The following is a 26,203-nucleotide window of genomic DNA, read 5'->3' as shown; positions in this document are numbered from 1 at the left end:
TAAACATAATACTGGAATTCATACCAGTGCAGGATATTTATAAGGAGATCTCCATACAATTTAGCGTTTTTTCTTGAAGATGCCACTTTTTATGATAGAATATCTGTAAGCAAAATTATTTGTATATATATTTAATTTTAAGCACTTAAACTGAAAGCATATAGTTTGTAATCTTAAAGGATTGCATTTTCCTTTCACATTAAAACAAAAAATTAAAAACACACTGTTTCTTTGTAAATTCTTCTTGTCCAATTTTGTAAAGATTCAGACATACTGTTCATGCCCCCAAAACAGACAGTGATTGTTTCAGAGGGAAGAATTCGAATCTCCAGGAAATAAAATCCCTTAAAAACTACTTATAAGAAATGCATGCAAAACATCACAGTGATGTTCTGTTTAAATACGTTAATCCTATCTGTATGTTCACGTCATGCAAAAAAAAATTCTTCCTTCGCCTTTTTTAATGCCATCCTTAACATTAAACAATGCATTGGTTATTCCGACATTCAAATGTAGCCAATTATTTTTATGCTGATCTGATCCTAATTTTCCACAATTGAGCTTGGAAGAATTTCAATAAACAGACCATTTTGAAAATTGTTTATGGGCTGGCTGGATCCTTCTTTGTTTTTACACTAGTCGAAAATGTATATTTCCTCATAATTTATTTCTCCTTCTTTACATACCACTGTGTATGGATATTCAGATTATACAGACATAATAATGAGGCATAGTAAACATTGCATGTAATATATTATTTAAAATGTCTTTTGCAGAAAGATCCTGTCATTACTGAAAGCTGGGTGTTGAGGTAATGGTACTGTATATCAGTTTCTGGTGCCTTCTATGGGGTCTGAAATATCATTAATTGAAAAGTATTGTGAAAGACGGAAACATAAAGACTATGTGGTAAAGGAAAGGGAAATGTAAAAAATAGAAACATTCTGTCCTATAAGAAGATATGTGAGACAAAGTTGAGAAACTATACTCAAACATCTAAAAATATAGACAAATACATTTAAGAGTATTCTTCTAGACTTTTTTGTGTTTGTAAGCATTGCAACTTTTCTAAAAATAAGATGGTTTCTGGAAAGCGGAAGGAGGATGCAGAATAATATTTTTTTTCTTACTATTAAAAAGTTTTGAAAAAACCTTTTGAAAAAAAAGCTTTTAGAAAAGTTTTATACCATTTTTATTTTTTTTTATTATGTACTCAACCACTACTAATTAAGAAACATGTCCCTTTTTATTATTGTGTAATGTCTTGCTGAAATGTATCTGTTTCTGGCTATTATAAGCTATTATAAGCTACTGAACCAGAAGGGAACAGAACACCAGGAACATAGCAGTTTATCCTGGTTCTGTTCTTTGTTTTTGTTTCTGTGAGTTGCTGTAGTTGCTGTGAGAAAAATAGTTATTTTATATGGCTATTTGCCCCCTAGCAGCAGGAGGCAGAATTGCAGCTTAGGACCAAATGGACATGATAGAAATCAAGGCTATTGTAAAATAGAGAAAATTCCATGTACAATTGCATTCAAATGTCCTTCCATACAGTACACATGCACAGCACATCTGAAGATGCCTGCTGACCAAATAAAAGTGGTCCTAATATTTTCAAAATGACCGCCTATGGAAGAGCGGATCTAATAGATAGAAATACTGTAGCTGTTATTCAACAATTCTGACCATTCAACTGAAGAAGTGTGCAAATAAGCACAAAAACACACTTTTCTATTGCTTTTCTAAACCTGAAATAGCATCTCTAGTACTGCCAGTAGTGAATGCAATAGTAACAGTAATGGATTTTTTTATTATTTTCCTTGATTTTTACTATTTATTTTACGTTTTTTGGATGGTGAAGAAAACCATTTCAAGGTCCTACCTTAATAAAAATTAATGCAGTTTTTTATATCTGTTCAGTTAGTCTCTATTTTGCATCTAAGCTAACAGACAATTTAGAAACACATGAAAAGAGCAATTGATATTCTAGGTGTGCTACAACTTGAAAAAGTGACTTTTGAAGAAAGACAATACAATGTGTTTTCTTCTGTTTTTGTTTTGATTATTTCTTCCAATGGGTGTACTGAGTAAGATATAAAAAAATCTGAAGATTCACACTGGTTGTCCAAGGACTGCCTTTTACTTCAAGACTCTAAATAGGCCTGTAATGTGTATACTTTCCATGACAATTCCATATATTAAAGAGTACATCCATTCCAGGAGGACCTTGGGTTCCATCTGGGAGTGGGATGTAATAGGTTGAATCTGCCTCTCATGGCGGGATAAGGTTAGGTCTGGGAATGTATCTAGTTTCTCATCTCTGGACAAATTCCAGCTGCAATTTCTGTTTTGTAATTTGGAAGTTTGCACACTGTAAACTTTTAATATAACAGCTCCAAAATGTATTTCTACAATTTTAACTATGTATTGTAGCATCACATTTCCTATTTGTTTCCCAATATTGTCTAGAATTTGTAAATGTCAATAAAAAACATAGACAGTAAGTTTTTTACATATGTAACTTCTTCAAGTTCATTGTTTTCCATTTTAGATTTATAATTTATGTTTTTGCTGTCTGCTTGTAATGTGATTACATTTAATATTATCTGCAAGATGTTTGCCCAGTCTTGAATTCTGTTTAATCTTTTTCAGTTACTATTGCTGATGTTACAATATTTGTTAATCCTCTTGTTTTGTTATCATCTGTGAACAAGACTAGTTTGCTGACTGTAGCCAGAATCTAGATCATGGCTAATCTTACCAACAAATGTTACAAAATAGAATAATGAATGTACAATGTCACTGTATGTACCTGACAAATGACAACAATCATCTTTAAAGACCTGATTACTATCCCCATATGTTTTTTTTTTTTGCTGTTGTGAAGAAGTTTTGAAACTATTTTCTACATCATACTCTTGAAAGTCCCACACAGAAAAATAGTCATTTGTCAGAGTAATTGGCTTCTTTTCAGAATTCATAACAAATTCTAACTATGTTTAGTTTCAGTGCATTTGTTTTGGCGCTGTACTGGTTTATCCTGGATGATCAATTTTTGGTGAAGGTCTCCCAGGATGGTCTTATGCCTTCAAGGCAGTGATTAAAATAATCATAGTACAGTATTATTACAACAGAGACACGATTGTTTAGCTGTCACTGTTAGATACTTTGAACTGTGTGAGAACATTGCTATATACAGAGTTAGAAGTTAGGGACAACACAGTATCTAGTCATATTCATAGATTTGAAAATCCACTAGTTTTCAATGAGATTTTATGCTAAAACATTATACAGTAAATAATACACATATCCAGTGATATGTTATATATATATATCATCTTAACATGTAATATATACTGTAATGTCATATCATTATGACTAATGATTGATTAATAGAAATCCATAATTGTAAACTTATAATCTTGGTAATCAAATACACTAATAACAGTCAATTTTTTAGATGTTGTTATCTAAATCAGTTGTGACCAGATTCTAATTTATGTAGAATTTTTTTTTTTGCTATAGTAGGTGTTCTAGTCTCCCTCTGTCTTTTTTCATCAGTGACTTTGAACTGTGCTGTTCTAATTTATGGAAAAATATCGTTGTGGAAATGAGTGGTTCTTTGTAAAATTAACATTATATTTTGAAGCATCTTTTTCAGACATTTTCAATATAAAGAGGCTGTTTCTAAAACATGGGGACTTGTCTGTCAATAGCAAAACTCTTAAGTAATTTCAGTGCTCCTTAGGTCACACAACGTTTTCCAGCAATGTGTAGTGCCCTCTATTGAAAATACAGTAGTTACTTTTCCTTCACAATTTCTGCGTTTTAGAATGCAACACAAAGCAGGAGATTTGACGTTTGCATGAGGGAAATGTATTAAATGAACTGTCACGTTTGCAGGATAAATAAAATTTACTAACCTGATTTAAATCCTCTTCATGTTTTTTAGCAGAGAATTATAGTACATCCCAACCGTCATTAATATTTCACAAACATTTTCTTTAGTGGGAACCCAAATCCAATAAACCTGTGAAACTTTTTTTTCTAGAAAATTATTTTTATATACAGTATACCAATCAGTTGATATTCTTTGGAACGTTTCGTAATATTTGTGTGGGTGTTTGATCAGTGTCCTAGCTAAGCATATATCCGATGGAAGATACATTATCCTGTACATTATTTTATTATAAATACAATAGAAAGCTTCAGAGTGACCAAAGAGGTTGGAAATAAGGATTTTCAGGGGTTGGAAGGTTTAGGATGGTGTCCTGTATGTATTGAAGCTGAACAGGGATAGAATCAAAATACAATTTTGCTTCACTGCCAAGTCATCTTGAAAAAACAATACAGTATTTTGATTCATTTGAACGATATAGAATTCAGAAACCATATCTATCCTATTATACATTTTTTTCTACTCTACTAGGCATTATTTTTGTTGTTATTAATATTTGAATTATTCTAATTTTTGAGAGTGGACATACACCTTTAACCAAGGCTTATAATATTCTTAAAGTTAACCAAAGGAAAATTCTGTGCTGTACAATTAAAATATAAAGTATACTGAAGGGTAAAAAATTACAAAATCACTACAATTGATAAACAGGAACTCTACAAGTAACACACACTATTAGGATTTACATCCTACTTCACCACCTAGTTAATGAGTTTAGTTTAAGTTGCCAAAGACCTGTAACTTCATTGGATTTAAGTGTGTAGTTGTGCTTTTTTTAATTGAGTGATCATACTGTATGGATTCTGCTTTTTAAATTTTACCACTTACATATTTGCACAAACACTCTTCATACTGTATATTAACAGTTGCAAAACCTATAGAATTAACATTATTTAGATTAAATAAAAATAACTTTCCAGCTAAACTAGCTTTATACCTCTAATGCAAAAGAAACACGGACAATATTGCCGATAGGCAAACCAAGAAATCAATGCAGTAGATTGAACTGGAGAATGTATTCATTATGGAGAATTCACTTGCACAATGCATACTGTTACAGTGCTTTGTATCATCATCAGACCTTCTTTGTTCTATGGAAGTTTCATATTTCCGTACTCTCATACTGATTTCTATTGCTCCACTAATGAATCTAAACTTTACATCTCTGATAATGGTCACCCAGTTCTATATCAATATGACGTATATAAAGTTCATTTGAACTGTCTTCACAGGAAACAAAAAGCAAAACCAGACAATTAAGCTTTTACTAAGACTTAGAAAATCATAAGGATGATGACTGATCTAGAGAGAAATTAAGGACACTTTATTTGTTTATGAGCAGATTATGAGTTCTGGAGAAAAGCAGATAAAAAATATAAGTGAGAAAAATATTTTATTCCCAACAAAAAATCATTTATGTTGCTTGCCAGTTCTGTGATTTTAATTTCCTGTATATTATATGAAAAGTGGATTTATAGTGGAGTGTTACTGGGACATTACAATATGTAAAACAGGGTTAATAAGAGAGGAAGAATATTGATAACACATAAACAGATTTCCAGTATCTTATTTTCTTCTTTTTTTTTTGAATGACCTTCTTATTTTATTGTCAAAAAGCTGGTAATTTTATTTTTAAATGCATACCATTTGCAGCTTGTAGTTAAATATGGGTGATTGTAAAGTGAACATAAAAATAGAAAAGATAAAAGGATCCTGGGTGGTCTCATTGAATTTCGCTTAAATACAGCTTATATCTTCAGTGAGACTAGTCTAGTATTTAGAAAATAATAGACTGAACTCCTTTCATTTAGCTGCTTCAGAATTACATGGAATTAAAAACAGGCAACGTAAGGCCTTTTCTGACAGTGCTGTGGCTTTAATAAAATTTTATTAAAGAACAGATAGAAAAAATATGATTGTTATAAAGTACTGTATATATAAAGACAGAGTGTTTTTTTTCTTTTATAGTTTGTACCACTAACTGCGTATCAGCCTCAAACATATCAAAAATAATTTAAACCCTTCAAAAACCTCTGTATGACCTTTTTGTAATGAATCATTATTAATTGTGACAGTATAACAGGTGTTAACATAGTAGGATACCCAGAGCTTAATCCTGGATTCATCTGTGAGTCATCATGGTACAGTACGTCTGTGAGACAGAGTTCAGTTTATATACAGCAATAAAGGTCTTGTCTCTCTTTAATTCTAACTACATGGTACTCATTTGGTAATTTAAAATAAAAGTGAAATACAGTATATGCATCCTTCAGAACTCAGTTTAGTAGACATTTTACAGTATATTTGGTACATATTGTTTTCAAATCATTTATCAACAGGCCTTTGGTAATGGAGTATTTGGAGATTTTTCTGTTATAAAAATGTTCTGGTAAAGATGTTTTATGTAAATAAAATTGTAATATTTTATGACAAGAGCACAAAGAAATACAATTAAATGAATATCATTGATTAATTGTTGGAGGATCACATCTTATAACATTTAATAATTACTCTTGTATCTGTGATTAGATATTATTATGTGACATAAGAAGCCAATCAACAGACTATATGATATTATTCCTGTAAGAGAATGTATCAAACTGCAAAACATTTTAAGTCCCACATTATTTCAGAAATATTAGGTGACACCCAAAGAAGGCTCCACAATCAAAACGTTGTGTTTCTTTTCTTCTCTTTTCACCATGGAATAAACCTGTACTTGTTCCTTTGCAGCCTACGTATGCTGACACAGCTACCTACTTGAACATATTATAAAAATGCTAAATTGAATACTTAAAAAACAATTTATCATTAAAAATGACTTTTTTTAAATATTAACACACGATAAAGGTATTTTTTAAGTAAGTACTTGAATTTGGACCTAACATTTTCTGTATCTGGATTCAAAAACACTGTATATGAAAAGTGTGTGTGGTCTAAAGAGCTCTCGTCCTCAATTCTTGTACTTTGTCTCCCTCTGGTGCACAAAAGTCTACTTAAGCAATATGTAATTCGCATAAGTTAAAATGTCCGATTTCTTTATTCTTTGTGTCCAATATTTTTATTCTTATATTTTTCGGCCCTACAGGTACCAACGTGGAAAGTATTTGGGAATGTTTTTTTTTCTTTTAATCCTTTTGCGGTTATTTTGCTTCATTGCTTAAAACTTGTAATAATATTTTAAAGTTAACTTTAAAGGTCAAAATTAGAATATCGCGATGTAATGCTTCTTGACCATCTTGATATCAATAATGGCATGATGTACATTGTACAACCCGATAGTTTAACTGAAATGCAGGAGAAATTCCATCTGAATTAGGAAATTCGAAACTATGAGGTGTTTGTACTGTATATCAAAATTTGTGTATTTAAGAAACATTTGAATTTTTTTTTAATTGCTTTTAAGACCCCCCTTTTCAGCTGTTTTTATTCACTTATGAAGCCAATACTTATCATCAGTTCAGTTGTCTCTTATCTTAGTGTTGAGATCTTTATTTGTTGTTTTGTTACTATTTGCTGCACTGCACATTTGTTGAGATGAATCATCCATTTGTTGCTGTTCAAAATTATTTTTTTAACTTACCAGTGAATTATAATACAAAGTAAATATGCTTCATTACATTATGTGCACATGCCTTTCTTATTTTCAGCGCCCTTTTTCCAAGTGATTCTTAATTTTCAAATAACAGTGGAAAATTTGATAGACAAATTGTGTTCATGCACAGCTGTTAGTATAGCTTGTAGGATTTGAATGTTTCATATCAGTGCTCCAGACCTGCAAAACATAGTACTAATTTCATTTTATGAGGTTTTGTTACACTTAGATGGCAGCCAACTTTTTGAAGACAACCATCTTGCCTAAAAGTTAAAAAAAGTACACAACCACAAAATTAGGATTTGAAAGCTTTACAGTTCAGTGCACAACCTAAGTTTAATTTATCAGCATGTGTGGTAGGTGTGAAGGAAAGTACCTGTCATTAGTTTTTAGGTTGGTACATTTAAAAGCAATTGTATTAAAAAGTTCTTCTACATTTTTGAACTTCTAGTCAAGTTAAAAGGGGCAATTCAAGGTCAAATAGGATGCATGTAAATGTCAAAATTTGCATGCCACTTTCCATAAGCTTTTGTGTCTAGGGCCTTATCACATGAGACTTAGAAATATGGAAATGTGTGGCTTTCTAGATTTACAGTCAAGCCTATCACCATTGAGAGAAGTCACTTCTTTCCTATGTGTCTAGCCAATGCACTTTGTTTATCATCCTCAAATTTGCATTTTTTTAAAGTCTTTGAAACTGTGAGCCAGCACAACATTTGTTTCTAAAAGCTTCATAATTTTTAAAATCACACATGGAAAATGTACTGTAAGCACTAACATTATTTTTTTTCATTAGGTGTTTATGTTCAAATGTTTTTTAATGTCTTCGTTTTCATCACGTCTTACATTATATTTATACTGATGTGCAAAACCCTTACAGATCTTAGACACAATTGGGAATGACATTATATGCGTTAATATCAACAATTTACTCAAAGCCTTCTCAAGTGTTTTTTTTCACTATTGTGATAACTACGTTATTTATGCAGGTTAATTTGGGTAATAAGAAATATGAGAACCTAAATAAAGTTTATAAAATGTGATGAGGCTCATGTGGTTTTTCAGATGATCCAAGAATTTAATTGAGCTGTGTCTTGAAAGAAGTTTGGGTATGGGCTACACCAGCATAGTCAGATAGCTTGTTCCAGACTCCCATAATCCTTAGTGTTGAAAAGTAGATTCTGTTCTCAGTTTTAAAAGTGCATCCCTGTATATTCCATTTATTCACTGTTGCTCTTTTTAATTCTTTTTGATCTATTGTTTGTGAAGAATTCCATAGGGCTGACTTTATTTATTTGTCTTTGAGGGTTAGAATATTAAGGTCAGATTCTCTGGTCTCTGGTTGCCTTCTCTGTTCATGAGTAAAACGATTCAGTTCCTTTAGAGGCTGAGAATATATCTAGTTACTTTTCTCAGGACTTACTATAGAAAAGAAAAATGTTCTGTGTTGTGCTCACCAAAATGTAGAATATGTTCTAAATGATGTATTATTGGTACTCTGCAGACTTATACAGTACCATAACATCCCCTAATTAGAATGTTTTTAAATGATTCTGTTTGCCTTCTTATTGTTTCTTTATGGTGTCCAAAACACAAAAATGAGGTATCTGTATCGTTGAGAAAGGGACTATTGAGATGTCTGTGAATTTAGAGGCAATGGTCAAACTTAGGCTGTGTCAACATTCATTCTTTGGAGATTCAAAGCAAGAAAGGAACTGAGATGTTTGTCGAGTACTGGGGGTCTGAGACATATTGATCAGATGAATCATCTAATTTACCTTGATTTATCAAGTTCTGGGTAACTGAAAAAGGGTCATCCACAGTCCAGAATAATAGTACAAAAAGACAGAATCAGAGAGAGAAAGAGGGATGGACACAAGAAGACACAGAAAGACACAAGGAGACAGAATTTCTTTGGGGGAAGGACCATAGGTCATTGTCCAGATTATCAGTAGAGATCAGATTCTAGTTAAGTTTTTGACCCTTGTTGAGAGATCTTGCCAACCTATAGTTTTTAGGAAACTCTGATTTCCTGTATAAAGAATCCCTAGGTTAAAAGCTGTTAAAAATGGTCTCTCTTGGTCAGTGGGTGCATTTTTAGGATAGGGATATAGGTTTCCCATTCACTTTGTAGCATCCAGCTTTAGATAGAAACGTAACTGTAGGTCATATTCTGTTTAGTTTACAAGGTATGTTTATAGTATGTCTCTTGTTGGCTTGTGTAAGGATTATATGAGATCTTTGAATACTTGGTTGTAGTCTGGGATCGTTCTGGTTGATCAGGGCATAGGCCTCTGGGATGCCTTGTTTGTAAAAAAAGTAACTTGTACAGTATGTTGTACTGTAGGTTGTTTAATCCCTGTTTGTAACAGTATAAATACCTAAGTTTTATAAGTAACCTTATCACGCTTGGTGTTATTAATTTTATATATTTAATTTAGATTTTTAGTACATACAGTACATGTAATACCCTGGTGTCTTCATTAATATTCTTATGCTTATTTTCTTATTCAAATGTGTTTTCTATAGCTGAATCTAGATTATTGATATATACAGTACATATATACAGTATGTTAGGAAGAGCAGTTGTCCTAATAAAGATCCCTGTGTTACACCACCAATTACCCCTAATTTGAGCATCCATCCTTTATCAGTTTCCTCTGTTTCTTGTCCATTAACAGATTATCTCATTCTAAAAAAAGTGATGCATTATCATCAAATCACCTAGGATTTGAGAATTAATGAGGAACTTTATTAAATGTCTTCTGAAAATCTAAATATACATTGTCATACAGTCTGGTTGTATCCATTACTGTTGTTGCTTCTTCAAAGATCTCAAACAAAATAATCAAGGCCTACTGTACATTTTCTAAATTCATGTTGACAATTCATTACAACCCTATTGCCATGCAGCTAACCTTATAGCACCGTTCTTATTGTTTTCATAAACTTACATGTTAGACATTTGTCTATATTTACTGCTTTGAATTATTTTTTTTTTGATGGGATTATATTAGCTGTTTTTCAGTCAGCAAGTTTTACACCCATCTTGACAGACCACAGGAAGATATTTATAAATGGCCTATGATAAACACCTCTTGTTTCTACAAAATCATTGAGTCCTGAAGATTTATCTTAAGTACTTTTAAGGTACTTTTATGTAAGGCTTCTGTCTCCTCTGTTATTGAATACAAGTCTTTGTGTTTTCTAAGTTTGAAGCCTTTGACATTAATACTGGAAAACAATTTATGTATGCCTCCATTGCAATATTTCTTGTACTCTCTTTCTAATTACTTGCTTAAGCAATGCCATCCCTTTAGTGAACCCTTCTCCTGACATCAAACTCGAATATTTGATTGAACTATGAAACCAGTTCTAAAGATCAGATCATCTTACACAACAACTGAACAGCTCTGTGTTGAAATCTTTGCCACCTATGCCAATCTATGTCTTACCACGATAATTCCACGGTAAAACATAACAGGGTCCTAGACCCTGGAAAATGAACATCTCCCCTGAAAACCTAGAAAGCCTCTGGTGTAACAAACTGTAATGTGCTTTTAGCTGGGTTAATATGTTTCTGGCTGCACACTTGGTTGAACAAAGATATGATTCCATTTTACCACCTGTTTGACTGTACTTGGGGGCTGGGACCCTGAGCTGGAGTTGGATGTCTTGCTGGGGTTCACATGGTACACAAGCCCCTCCTTGTTTATGATGGGTATACCGCCCACGTTTAGGAGGATTAGGAGTACGGTTTGAGTTACATGGATTTGGAGGGGAACAGGCAGTACAAGTTTTTAATATGTACTTGTAATTCCCTGTACTCATTTTCTTTAACTGGATTCTGATCTTTTTTCAATATTTTATACTGCATTTTTCCTCAGCAAATTTTTCTTAATTGATTTGTTTCACTAGTTTGTGCTCCTCTGTATTCTAAATTTGATTTAGTTGCTTGTGAAATAAATCTATTTTGTGTCAGAGTATCTAAAAGCTCTTGCCATTTATTTTCTACTGATGTGAAAATGTGTGGTACAGTAGGTTAAATATTTTCTTGAACCTCTTATGAGAATGACAGTTTTATCAATTGCAGTGCTGCGCATGTACTATAGTCTAGCTCCTTTACAAAAAGAGAAAGTTGATCAATTGAAATATGTTATTAGTACTGGTAATTTGGATTTGGTAAAACATAATAATTTGCCATAGTAAAACATAATAAAATGTATTTTCAAAGTAAAGCCATTAGTCTCGGGGTGTTGATGAACAATCAATTTATAGGTCAATCAGAGTTTGTGATTGATTCAATCATTTACTCTTCCAAGAGACTTTTTTTTTGATTATCCAGTCTCTGTTTTTACAGGATTATATAATGAATTAGATTTCCGTATTTGTAGATTTTGAAAATTGTGAGTGTACACAAATTATCATTTGATAAGTCTACATAACAAATATATTTGATGACATTTTAGCAATAATTTATTTTTGTCTTTATCAATAATGAATTGCATAAACCTTAATTTAACTGCACTAACATACAATAGATGTAATCGGCAACACATCCTAAAGAAGATTATTAGCCACAACACATTGGCAGTTTATTGTATTTTGGCAATTAAGATTTTTTGGTAATATAATTTTTCATTTATGATATTCAATATGGCCTTGCAATTAAGGACTATCATTGCATTTTTTATGTACATTCTTGTTTTTTGGGGCCTCAAACAATCCTAATTCTCAGTGATGCAGGGGACATTATTTAGATTAGTTCTGTGCTCAAATTCTCATTTAGGTATACAGTGTTAATCCCCCCCCCCCTCTTTCATCATACTGCAAATCCACTAATGTAATATACAGTACCAAGTTTGTCAGTTAACAATCTTTGATTTTCATTGGGGTGGATTTTCAAATTTTCAAAATTGTGATAACATTTCTACTACACTTGCCACCTGTATGAAGATTTGTAGCAGCTAATCAATCACACTTAAATATTAGATCTAATTGTCAGGTGTCCATCATCATTAATTCATTTTAGCTTTCTGCACATCCATGATGCTAAAAGGCTATTTTTCTTCTGAAAAATACTGATCAATCAGGATTCAATTACTGTATCAGGATTAAAACTAAGCAGCTATGTTAATGCAGTATGTTTCAATAGGAGATTAGATTGACTGTTTTTCTGCATAAAGATAGAAAAACTGAGTGAAAAGAGTTGAACAATACAAAACATCTAAGACTTTAACAAACAGTGTGAGCACACTGTATACAGGGCCATGCAAAAGTATTTAGGTCCTTGCAGTTTTCACATTTTGTCACTTTAATGTTTGCAGTCATGACACTTTGAATTAGAAATTATTATATGTTATTGACACAACTTTCTCCACAAATTCAATGCAAAAGTAAAGAGAAAATGCATATGAATTATAAGTCAGAATTGCATAAGTATTCAAACCCCTTGCTATAGCGAACCTAAATATAGATGCATTAAATTACCTTAACGAACCACAAAATATGGTGAGTGGCCTGTGTTTTGTGGTCTGTTTTCAAAAATTGTGATTCATATGATTTCATAACAAATACAGATATCATTAGTAGTAGTGGTAGGTAAAGAATTTCTAGTAAAGATTCAACCATGAATACCAAGAAGCTTTAAAAAATAATTGGGGATAAAATTGTAGAAAGGCACTGATCAAAAGAAGGGCATTAAAGCATTTCAGACATCCTTAATATCTCTTTGAGCATGGGGAACTCAATTATTAAGAAGTGGAAGGCACCTAGACACTACTTATATCAGGCTGTCCTTCCAATCTGAACAGCTAACTGGTTAGGGGTGCTGCCTTAGAGCCACTCAATGATGCCTTAGAGTTACAGAGTCCGTGGCTGAGATGGGGGAAAATGTTCATGAGTCAACAATATCCTGGTCACCCCACAAAGGGACTTGTAATGAACTAAAGAATATCTCAAATACTGTGTGAGGTTTGCAACAAAGTATGTACTGTCAGTGATACTGCAAACATATGGCAAAAGCTTTTGTGTTCAGACAAGACAAAACTGTCTGGTCCAAATGCATCCAATGCTTATCCAACACAGTTCATCATCAATAAACACCATACCTACTGTCAAGCATGGTGTTGGAAGCATTATGGTTATAATTCTGTTCCTCACCACCAGGGACTTGGAAGCTTGTCAAGACTGATGGGAAAATAGATGAAGCAAAAACTGTTGATGTGCTGGCAAATCAAAAATCCACTTTTTTAGCAGGACAGTGTTCCACAGCACAAGGCCAAACCCAAACTGGAATATTATAAGTGGATGTGCTTGAGTGGCCAACTCAAAAACCTGATTTTAATCCTGTTGAGAATTCATAGAAACACTTCAAACCTGTTGTCCGTAAGTGATCCCCTAACAGATTGAGAGCTTAAGCAAATCTGTCAAGAAGAATGAAGAAGGCTCCACGGCCGAAACGTTGTTTTTTTTCTCTCCTTTTTTTCAGCATGGAATAAACCTATTACTTGTTCCTTTGCAGCCTACGCATGCTGACGTAGCTACCCACCTGAAAAGTTATACTATGCTGAGGTGCATACAGTAGAGATTACCCCAAAAAATCTGAGGCTGTAATTGCTGCCTATGGTGCATCCTGCAAATATTGAGGTCGGGGGTCTGAATACCAATGAGATAAACATATTTCAGGTTTTCTACTTGGTTTTTGCTGACATTTACCAAAGACAGCATAAATATAGGAGAAGAAAAGGAAAAAGTAGAGGAGATAATAAAGAATAGGAAGGAAGAACAGATCTCATCACTCATCATTCATCAACTCCAACTCTTTGACTGGACAGATCCTGTTTCTAACCAGATTCTGTCTAGGTAATCAAAATGATTTTGTAAGAGAGCTTGGTGTCATTTAATTAGGAACTGATGTCCTGTATTGTGGAATCCTTAGGGTAAAAATATCTCTCCTATTTTTGAATAGGAAAATATGGTTCCCATTCACCTGTGAGCATACATGTTTTAGAAAGGAAGATATAGTCTTGGGTAGGAATGTTTTCCTAGGATGTAGATTTTCTTTTGTTGGCATGTTTAAGGGGTTTTGTTGTGTTTTGTTGGGTTACAGGGGCAGAATTCTGGATTTTCTAGATCTACAACTAGGACTCTGGCAAGTGCCATGCTGTATAGTAACTATACAACTGTTTATCTTTTCTAGTTTGGGACACAATTAGTACTCTGAGCTATTCTGTAACATTATTACGTTTAAAAAGTGTGTATGCATCATTTTCAAATTTAAAAAATTGGGACACCATACGAATTCTATTCTATAAACAATAAATATCAGAAGTTGCTGAATACTTTTACCAAGCAGTGTAGATGAACCTAAATAGTACATCCTGTATTTCAAATGTGAATTCTTTCATCATTTTCCTTTGAGCCAATAAATCTAGTTAGCATTTTACCTTTTACATTTGAATATTCTCTCATAGTATCACTTTCTCCATCTCTGGGTTGGTGTCAACACCCTACATTTTACTAGTTCTATAATGATCTTGATTTTTGCAAAATAAGCTCTCTACAATTTTATTAGATATATTTAAAAGGAGTTACTGAAAAATAAATGCCAATATATATTTGATATTAACCTCACTTCAAAAAAAGGTGCTTTTAAGCAATTTACTGGGAGAAAAGTATTTTCTACAGGAATAAGAAATATGCTTTACAGCGACAGCACATTAACAAAAGAGACTGACAATTTACATTCTCAGTACTTCTGACAAAAACAACTTGAATTGCAAACAATTCAGATAAATATATATATATTTACAGAATACCATATAAATATACTAAGTCCACTAAGTATTCTATAAACAATAAATATCAGAAGTTGTTAGGCACACATTTTTTGAGAACAATCAGTTGAATTTATCATCCTTTACCTTTGACAATGTTTTGTAATTACACAAAAAAGAAATCATAAAACCAGAGTTCTTGCTTCGTATCTTATCTTACTGCTGTGCGTTCTAAATCAAATCAAGCACCAAACTTGCTTTCTTGTGTTCAGTTGTGCGATGTCTGGCATATCTGCGGCAAAATCACTATATACAGCCATTCTTTAGCAAAACTAGTAACTCTTCGGTATTTATGAGAGACAAGGAAATTAGTGCACACACATAACAAGTGCTAAATTATCTACAAGATATACAGTTATTATATGCAGATGTTTACAGACAGCTACTGTAAGTGCACGCTTATATACATACAATATGCTTAGGAAAGTTGTTTGTCTTTTTTTTCTTTATGGAAGAACTACAAGTCCGACTCTGGCATGTCTGGCATGTCAGCCATGAGATACCCGATTCCATAGCGGCCATTGGGAGCAGTATCCATATCTATTGTTGGGGAGCCACTGTGCTTTCTGTAGATACTTTTGCCAGGCATTGGGGAAGGCATCTCACTGGGACTTTTTCCATGGATTAGACTTGTATCATCATCTTCAGGACTGATATTCTCCTTTATGATCCTTCCTTTCTTGTAAGATACAGATGACAGGCTGCTGGAGCCTTCCTCAACGAGGTTGAAGTAACGAAGAATGAAGACAACAGGAACAGGAAGAATTGCCATGACAACCAATGAAACACATACAGCCAGGCCCCATGATGGGTAGCTGAGAGATTTCTCTTTAGCCTAAAAAAATGAATGCATAAACAGGTTTAGAACTGAAATCAAAGTCTGAAAGGCTTCCATGCCTATCTAAGTATAAATATGGGTAACAGTCATCCTTTTCTCAGCATTCATCATTTGGCATCCCTTCTTTATTGCTGTAATTGCCCTTGCAGCAGCTCCTAGACTCATTACATCAAAATGAATCCTTTAGTTCTGCATATGTAACATATTTATTTTACTCAGGACTTTCTTTTATGATCAGATAGCTTTCACCTCTAAGGTCTATTTTACTTTTGCGGTTTGAATATAGATTTCGTTAAATGAAATTCATGCAGGGTAAGATGAGGCATGTTGTAATAAATAAGCTATATTCAGACAGTAGAACTTGTTCTTCTTTAGTTAACAGAAGCAGTAATAATAATGAAATAAAGAAAGACATTGAAATAATGGAATATGGGTGGGTTAGGTTCTAGGCTGTCATTTTATATGTCCCTTAAATCTGATATGCCTAACATCTATATTATTCATGTACTGTGAGAGTAAAGACTTGTCTGGACCACATTCCCCAGAAATCCCTGGGGAAATGAGCTGTAGCTCTCAGTCACCTGACCAGTTACTTGAAAACAATTGGACAGGAGACAGTTTAAAAAGCAGGAAGCGGAAGCTTTCTGGATTGGTCAGTCTCCTGTATGGCAGAGTGAAAATCCTCTGCAGTTCACACTCACCAGAGGGATGGGCGAAAGAAGCAGCTGACCGAAGGACAAAGGAAGGTTTGTGAATTTTGGAAGTGGTTATATTGTGAAGTCTCAGGGTGAGACTGGAACCAATATTTGCAAAGAGTCTGGAAGAGACTAAGTGGTTTGAAGCTGGTTATCAGCTCAGTTTCCCAATATGACATGTAGAGACTTTGTGGAGTAGTTTAGTCAGTACTGTAGCTTAAATTGAGCTTTGGTATTTGTTTGGGGTCAATTTTGATTTTCCACGCTTCTGTAAAATAAAGAGCACTGGTATTTCTTTTAACACTTCAGCAGTTTTCGGTATGTCTGCTGTCTATTTTACAGATTCTGTTAGGACATGCTTCAGCATGATGTCACACTAAAGAAACACACACAAACAAAACTTTTTTTTATGCTACTTCTCCAAACATTGATCACATCCCACTCTCGTTCGTTGGGCTGGTGGGAGTAATGGTGCTATTGTACGTCCTACTACTTACAATTGATGGACTTGCAAAACTCCTTGACTACAGTATATACATTGAAAATCCACAAAACATAGACCAATGAAAGGGTACACTGAAACCTTTGTATCCTTCTAACAGCTTTTTGTCAGTTATGTGAGAAAAATCTATCTTTACAACGGAAACAAATGGTCATGATGTTCGCATACAAGCAAAAACGTCTGTTAGAAAAATAAGGCCTCTTAGGCAATATAAAAATGTATTTTCAATCTTTTTGATATGGTTGTGTTGAGTGGCAGCTCCTTAACTTTTAATCCAGATGGAAGGAAAATGCAGCTGCACTCAATGCAGATGCCACATGTGTCTGCACGTTACATGTCAACAACAGCAATGGAAAGATACTTGAAGTATGTGCAGAGAATACCAGACTAAAGAGTTACTACTTTTCAGATTTTTTTCTGTCCCTTCCTTCTGCTGATATGGTTATTATTCAATATTGTATCAGCAATGCATTCCACAATTGTAAAATTAAAAAAAGGCTGTTTTTTTGTCAGGTTACAATTGGTGTGCTATAGACAGAACAGAAATGTCACAACCAAGATTTGAATCACTGTTTCTGTGGTGCTCGTGCACCAGATACTGCACTCAAAATAAATTTTAGTGGGTAATACTGGGTATTACAATGGATATTGATGGCGATTTCTGAGAAAAAGTGGCAGCTCTTCTTGGTTTTCACTCTGTATAACCCAGTTTAAATGTACAGTATATTTAATACAATTATGAAGTACAAATGGAATGGAAAAATATACTTTTACTACCTTGGGCACAAATTCCTTTCCATTTTAACGCTAATAACTCAGGGTTAATAAAAGAGCATGTGTATGTGAGATAACAAAATAAAAAAAAAAACAGGACAACAGATGAGGAGCCGCTGTACTAGACAGTTTTTTTTCCTTACTATAAAAAACAAAAAAAGGTGGATGCTTGTAATTTAACACAATTTATGGTACTGACAATAGCATTCTGATCAGAACTTACCAGCTCTCCTATCCAAGCGCTGTAACTTGGAGGGGTCATTACTAGCTGAATTATACTTGCCACAAGCAAGGCAAGTAAAACTAGGGGCGAAACATACTTCCACATGTAGTAGTAAAATTTGAATGGGGAAAATCCAAGCATGTCTTTAAGATCTTCAAAAAATCTGTCAAAAGCAAAACAAAGAATACAGTATTTTACTTCAATTACAAAAATACCAAGACTACACTGGTGATAGAGGACTTCCTGCATTCAGAAAACCTAGAGAAATACAGAGTAGTATGTCTCTTTCCATACTTCCGCAACCTTTTGTGTAAAGTGCTCCTGTTCTTGGTTTTAAGTGCATTTGAATGAAATTTACACTAAAGTTTTATGATTGCTTTGGAAGAAGTCTACTGGGTTGACTTTAAGAATGATAAAATTGATGATTTTGAACAATTTGATTATATTCCATCATAGTCATCTGTGTTTGAGACTCAAAAGGTTCAGTTCGTTAAGCCTCCAAGAGCAATGATATTATTTTTTTAACGTGCTGATCAAACTTGTACACAATATTCTGAGGTCTTACCAACAGTGCATTGTACATTTTTTTTTAACTTAAAATCATTTGACTTAAATTCTGTGCTTTAACTATATATCCTAGAAACTTTTTTTATTGCTTCATATTTCCTAGTAGTTTTTTTTTCATAAATAGCTTCTTCAAACTCAGTGTTTCCCAGTTTGTATCAATAGTTTGTTATGCACTTATTCACATTTACATAACCTGTCAGGCGTATCCCAGTCTTGAATTTTATCTTAATCTTTTTTTAATTTCATTTGAAGCTCCAGCAGTGTTTGTTCTCCAAATTTGATATTGCTTGAAAATTGACTGGTTTACTAACTCTAACAGAATTTAGATCACTTACATAAATTAGAAAGAACACTGGTCCTAAAATAGGTTCTTGTGGCTCCCTGCCGTATTACATCATTCCTTATCTGTTACAATCAGTTTTTAATCCATACGTTTCCCCAAATGTAATAAACGTCTTTTTATGACCATATTTGTCTTGCATTATGTAGTTCAGTTCTGACACCATTTTAAATGGACTGGCACATTATTAGAAATTATTTGAACCATCACTGTCTTCAGCAACTTATGGAAGAGTGGTGTCAATGGTTGTTAAATAATTGTTTTTTGTACTGTTTTTTTTAAGTACAAAAGGTAAAATACTGTTACAGGCTGAGGTAGATGACAATGGAGGTCTCTAAAAATCTAAACACAATGGGAAATACCAAACTAGTGTCAATATTTCTAATTCCTAGAGCTTCTAACCAAGAGATGTTTATTTACAGTAGTTGTGCTGGGTGTGAGAAACTGATCAAAAGAATCTTCTGGTTTACCTTAGTTAATTAAATTCTGGGTAAATGATTAAGTGTCAATCAACAGTCCAGAAAGACACCATATAAGATCAGATCACTACAGAGAAAGGAGAGTAAGGAGAGAGAAAGAGGGGAAACGAAGGTCAGACCATGAGAGAGAGAGAGGAAAAGAGTATTGTGCCAGGTGAGAGACCAAACTTCATGATCATCCGAACCAAACCCTATTGGAGCTAAATATTTAAACCTTGCCAGAAAAAGCTTACTATTCCATGTTTTAGAGAACTTGGGGTGTCTGAGTTAAGAATACGTCAGTTAAAGACGGCTTTTTCTGTTAAGGATCCATTTTTAGAATAGGGAGATAGGCTCCAATTTATTTTGTGGCATCCGGGTTTGCAGAGAGAGAGAGAACATAACTGACCAGAATGGAGAAGCAGGAAACTGAGTCATGGCCTCAGTGAAGGCAATGAAAACTAAGCCTGTGCCTTGGACTGCCTGTAAACCACAGAAAAAAGTTTTTGTCTTTAAATTGCAGGTTGAATTGCATTTAGTTTAGAAGGCATACTGTATCTCTTATTTCAGCCTCTGTAGGCTTTGCTTGGGAGTTGAACACTTGGTAGCAGTCTGCAGTTTCTGGATGATTAAGACGTTAGGCCTCTACATCACCTTGTCTGTACATACTGTATACATAGAGTAACTTGTGTGATGTATGTTTATGTTGTGTGTAGTGTAGCATGTGTCAGTGTCATTGATAATAAATATTTGTTTAACCAAGTGTGCACGGAGTATTACTCTTTTCACCAAAGTTATGCCAGAGAACAAAGAATTCACTTACTGTACCTCTAATAATAACTGCTCGGGTTTATTCTGGACAAATCATTTACGAGTTGGGGGTTATGATCATTTATTTTATTATTGACTAATCCTCTCTGTCAGTTCCTGATATCTTGCATTTTTGTAACCCCTTATTTGTAACAATACTACACGTATATGGTCCTGGGGATATGTTAATCTACCAGATTTGGTAATCATGCTTCTAGGTCCCAAAAAATGTCAACCCTTTCCATGCCAATACTATTTAATACTATTATTTAATCCTTTCACTGCCTAAAGCAAGTAGTTTTCTTCCTTTTTTACAACTCTTGTGTAAAATACACATTTAGTACAGCAGCCATTTCCACTTAATTGACTAGAGGTTTCCACAATTTGTGTACGTGTAAGTGACTGTATGTACATGATTTATATCTAAATATAAATGAAAAATAGGTTCCCCTGAGTCATCCAAATGGCTTTGAGATGTGAGTGTTCTTTTGTTTCAGTGAAAGGAAGAGATATGTGATTCTATATATAGTAGGGCCATATGAATTTAAATACAACCAATCCGGATATACTGTATTAGGCAGGATCATAACAATTTTAGCTGCAGAGAACATACTTGTCTGTTCCATAGATCCATGCTACTGCCATGTTCTCCAGGATGACGACAATAAGAAGTGGCAAGGTGGCAGAGTAGTCATCGAACATAGCTACAAAATAATTCCCAGAACGCTGGACAAAGATAAGGCCAATACTAAAAGCCAAGAGACAGCATCCAACTGGAAAGAAAGAGAGAAGAAACACTATGTAAAATTACATATTTAGTGTTTTGCATACTTTGGAAATTTACCCACATGGGGAAAAAATTATATTTTAGCAGGGTGAATTGAAGCATGGTGTTAATTAGCTAACACAGAAATAATTTAATATACAAAATCATTATTATACAAAATAAATTATTTATCAGACAAAACTTTGGATTGGTGACTGCTTGTCATTGTTTCATTGACAAAATATACATGAAGAAGAATTAAGTCTAAGAAATTGTTTCTAATGTGAAAAGGGTCAAATTAGTTTAATTTAATCATTTTTAGGTATTTTAATGTCCCACATAATAAATATCAATGTTTTACCTACCTGCCTGTGTTCCATTATGAGATATTAACAGGGAAACAAGTATCAAATTCAAGAGACTAATGGCTTTATTTTCAAAGTGGGACATTACATTGTGTTATAATACAAGCAGAAGACTAGGAAAAAAAAACTTTGGCCTAGATTCTATGCAATTGTCAAATAAACAAAGTAGATGTGTACTTGAAACATTTATTTCTGTAAGGATCTGATTAGTGTCTCTCAGGGTTTGTGAGGCTGGACCACAAAAAAAAACGCATTTGTCTCTATACATACAGTACAGTAATACAGTACCTTTGCATGATATTTGTTCCTGTAGATAATAATTTTAATCTTCTGTGACAACACAAAATCACAGGGAGTATTAAAGACATCTTGATTTCCAGAATTACAGTGAATTATGTGTAACTGAAAAGAACCCGAACAGCTATAGAAAAACTGAATAAGAAATAACGAGGTCAGATTAAACTATCTTTTCTTATATACAGTATGTGCAGCTGAAGCATTTATTGATGTGACCTAGATTTGTTTATGAAATACTGTTGCAGACCTGAAATCCATATACATATTAGTACTCATTAGTAATAGTACATATTAGACTGATTTTGTTCTGGGAGAATAAAAAAATACTTGTGCTATTAAATTGTTTTCTTAGAATACCTCACACTCACCTGTTAGGAACTCCTTTCGCACTTTGAATGTGTCTACAATGGGAGTAATAATCCCTTCAATGGTCCCAAACATGCTTCCAAGACCCAAGTTGACAAGCATGAGAAAGAACATAACTGACCAGAATGGAGAAGCAGGAAAGTGAGTCATGGCCTCAGTGAAGGCAATGAAAGCTAAGCCTGTGCCTTGGACTGCCTGTAAACCACAGAAAAAAGTTTTCATCTTTAAATTGTTCACCAAGTGAAAGGAAGCTAAATCTGTTGCTATACTGAGCACCTGTCCAAGTAATGTATTATCTTCTCATTGCAAAAAATGTCAGTCTTTCCACCTGTGGAAGGAGTGCCAAAGCATATGGAGCCCTGAAGAGTTAAAGAAGGACATTTTCTGTACACATGGATATTTGCATGTGTGAGAACAGAGGGGTGCTGCAGTGCGGCAGTTGTCATGCCCTGGGGGTTCAGCATCTAGAGAGACTGTGCACCCACATGTAGTTGGATAAAAATGTCTGAACTCTCTCTACATGGGGCAAATATGTTCAGCTCCCACTGGCATAAAAGCTTCCTCTCCTTGAGATGTCACAGCTCCCAAGGGCAAATTAATAGGAGACACGTCTTGCATTCAGGGAGTTTGAGGAAATGTGGGTTTGTGGAAAGCATGTGTGTATTACTTGTGTTCTACTGTTTGTTCTGTCACATTCTCCTGTTCTCTTTTACTATATGTTTGCAAACAATGATTGTTTTCTAGCACTTCTTAATAGTGTTCGCCATTCACCCTTAAAACCTGTGCAGAAAATACAAAGTTTCAATGCAATTTAACCAGTAAATTAATATGCCAAAATGAATGTAAAATGAACTTTCCACATACATTTAGATTTTTTTATGACACTTGTGCTAAGATGTTTTGTACATGCAGAAAACATAACTGTAAACTCTTCCTATGCTAAAAGATTAGAACAGTCCAGATGTCTTAAAAACAACAAAAAAAACATGTTACAGGAACTTTCCTCCTTTATAAGCACACATGAAAATCACTTTAGAAATAGTCACTGTATATTGTACTAAGTTCACACAGGAACTGTTTTATTTTACTGTGAATATGCTGTCAATTATTCATGCCCCATCTGAACAAAGTAAAGACAGTGGAAAACTAATTTAGCTGCGAGCCAGAAATTAAAAATAGACATCTGATGAAAGAATGGGTATTAAATTTCTAATTAATGTAACCCCAAAATTACAAAACAATGTAAACAGTTTAATATCAATTATTTAATAGCCATTAAACAGTAAACATTATGAGTAATCTTGAAAATGACATACTGTATAATGCCACAATCAGTTCAATATTCCTTTAAGTTACCATAAAACACTCTCTGCTGTGTAATGTTAAAAAACATTTTCTATAAAATTAGAATCGCCACTTATTTTGTTATAACCACCAAATATTGGATAGGCAATTGTTTGTTTTTATGTCTTGTCTCTGAGCTACTGTATGAATGAATAAGTTTAGGCAGACCACTCCAACCTGCCTATCTTTGTGTCAGTTGTCTTTTAACACATCAGGCAACAAAGCCCTATACTGGAGATTCAGCACCAAATTGAGGGAAGGCATCTTCCTCACCAAAATAAAAATATCACTGCTGAAAAATATTTGATGTTTCACCTTACAAAATGGTTTGTAAATTTGAGTTCGTCAAATTCCATCACACTTCCACTCCCCTATAAACTGTATACTCACAGACCTGTGTATGCATCTTTACTAGCACTCTGTATCATCAGAAACAGACACCTTTAAAAGAGACAACCTTTGTTTCCCCTTCTCTAAGCCAGGCCGGGAGTCACCTCACTTCATTTTAACCAAGCATCTCATCAACCTCAAATTCTCCACGGAACACAAATGGGTGCCCACACCTACCATGCTGCCTGCTATTTTCTCTCTGTTGTCCTTGTGGCGTCAACCCTAGCTGGAATTCCAATCAACTGTGGTCATCTGATTTTTCCTCCTTCTCTCTTCTCCTAAACCCACTAACTCCATCCTCCACATTTTTTCTCTCCCTTTCTCATCAAAGCATCTTCCCCACTGCACCTATAGACCCAGTCTATATTTGATGGAATCAGTCTGTACTGGGTCTAGGCCTCCTTGTTTGTAGCCCTCACCATTTGTTCCCAGTGATGGGCCCTGGCTGCTATGGTGTTACCCCCTGCTCCACTGGTGTCCAACTGGTGCAGTGTCAACCCCAAGCAACCAACTGCAAACATATTGGATATTTCTTATTCTTTTGGGAGTTACATTAGGAAACCATCCTCATTCATTTAGTTCTAGCAAATGTCACAAGTGATAACTAACTACATATTCCTATCCTGCTTTTGCATAAGCACAATTTACCTTTAGCTACCCCTCTGGATCATATCATCAGTTCTAATTTCAAGCTAGGTACTGTTTGTTGGTTATACTATACATAAAAGCCGGCATCATTCTCAGATTGGTTCCTACAAAACTTTGCAGCTGAACTGATGCACTTTAATCTTTGTGCTCAAAGAAATTTGCATTGCTGTTTTGGGGATCCTTTTGACTTTTGTGACAGTAATGATCTTCAGCCAGTACTGTCCTTTGCTCAGCAAGGTATGTTAAGATCAAAGTACTCCATCTCTTTATATTCATTTATATTAATAATATTCACTATTAGAATTTGACCAAATTGCTTAAATGATGATTTTTAACAGGAGGAGATCAAATTCTTATATTGCAAATCCACTCTCTTATATTAAAGTACTTGCTGGTTGACAAAAACTCGGCACATATTATTTGTAGCGCTCCTCCCTCTAAACCAGCTAAACCTTTGTAGCTGCTTCTCTGCTTCATTCCTCCTAATTATGGGGATATGAAACTGCTGATTTTTAATTCTAAATGATTAAGTACACTGACAATTTTGTAATTAGAATTTGATCAAACTATTTATTTCCTCTTATTAGGTTACTGTCTCATGTGGAAGGTTTATCATAACATTGACATTTATTTGTATATGAGTGAACATCGCAATGTTTATTTTGTATGAATTATTTTGTTTCAATTTGGTCTTGAAACTTAATGAAACTAGTATTCCTTACCTTGTTCAGTTCATCCTCAATACTGCATGAATCAAGTCCCAGAGAGGTATAGTCATTTTCCTTTACTCCTTTGATAATGTCTATCATCTGATAATAGTCAGCTGAAGACACATGACTGAAATTGATGTGCTGGGGAATCAGGTTATTGCTTAGGATGCCACTGCCAAGCAGTGCTACAATCTTTTCTGTGTTTCTGTAGTATTTAAAAGGAGAGAATCAAATATTGTTTAGTGCATGAAAAATAAACAAACTACAAACTTTCTGATAATTGATTGAAATAATAATTCAGTCCATGTCTTAATCTGTATCTGTTCTTGATGCTACAATAACTTTAAATAACTTAATGTTTACTGGGTCCTATTTTATATTTTTACTCATTTTGAAAGTTCTTCTGTCACTTTTCAGTTCTTATGAACGTGGGCTATGAGCTGGGATTAAATTCCCATCTTCTGTCAACTTTTTTTTCAAATGCAATCAGAACGTTTTATAGTGAAACAAAAGGATGAGAAGTTCAGAGAGCAATTGTTTCCTGTGTACTCTGGTACAAAATAGGAACATTTTCTTTTCCCGTTCTTTTGAACACTGAGATTATAAGGTAAACTGGAAAACACTGCACACCTCTTATTTATCATTTAGTGTCTATTTACATAGTGATAACCTGTTGAATTATGATTACCTTTACCAATACATGAAAATAATATTTTGAT

General features: G+C 33.9%; 1 protein-coding gene across 2 annotated transcripts in view; it reads right to left on the bottom strand.

Annotated features, from left to right (window-relative positions):
• Window positions 1-15,201: 15,201 nt before the first annotated feature.
• slc6a15 (solute carrier family 6 member 15) overlaps window positions 15,202-26,203 on the bottom strand; it is a 37,056-nt gene continuing 26,054 nt past the window's right edge. For both annotated transcript variants that reach the window (XM_088923383.1, XM_088923384.1), the window contains exons 8-12: window positions 25,497-25,689; window positions 22,395-22,587; window positions 21,212-21,371; window positions 18,424-18,586; window positions 15,202-16,226 (exon numbers count right to left, since the gene is read on the bottom strand). In XM_088923383.1, coding sequence (XP_088779509.1) covers window positions 15,849-16,226; window positions 18,424-18,586; window positions 21,212-21,371; window positions 22,395-22,587; window positions 25,497-25,689 — 1,087 coding nt within the window. In that variant the 3' untranslated portion in view covers window positions 15,202-15,848. The remainder of the gene's footprint in view (window positions 16,227-18,423; window positions 18,587-21,211; window positions 21,372-22,394; window positions 22,588-25,496; window positions 25,690-26,203) is intronic.

Source organism: Atractosteus spatula, chromosome 8 (genome assembly GCF_055471065.1).
Source record: "Atractosteus spatula isolate fAtrSpa1 chromosome 8, fAtrSpa1.hap1, whole genome shotgun sequence".
NCBI classification, from domain to species: domain Eukaryota; kingdom Metazoa; phylum Chordata; class Actinopteri; order Semionotiformes; family Lepisosteidae; genus Atractosteus; species Atractosteus spatula.
The sequence above is the reverse complement of the archived record's forward strand: the minus strand, read 5'-3'. Positions and strand labels throughout refer to the sequence as shown.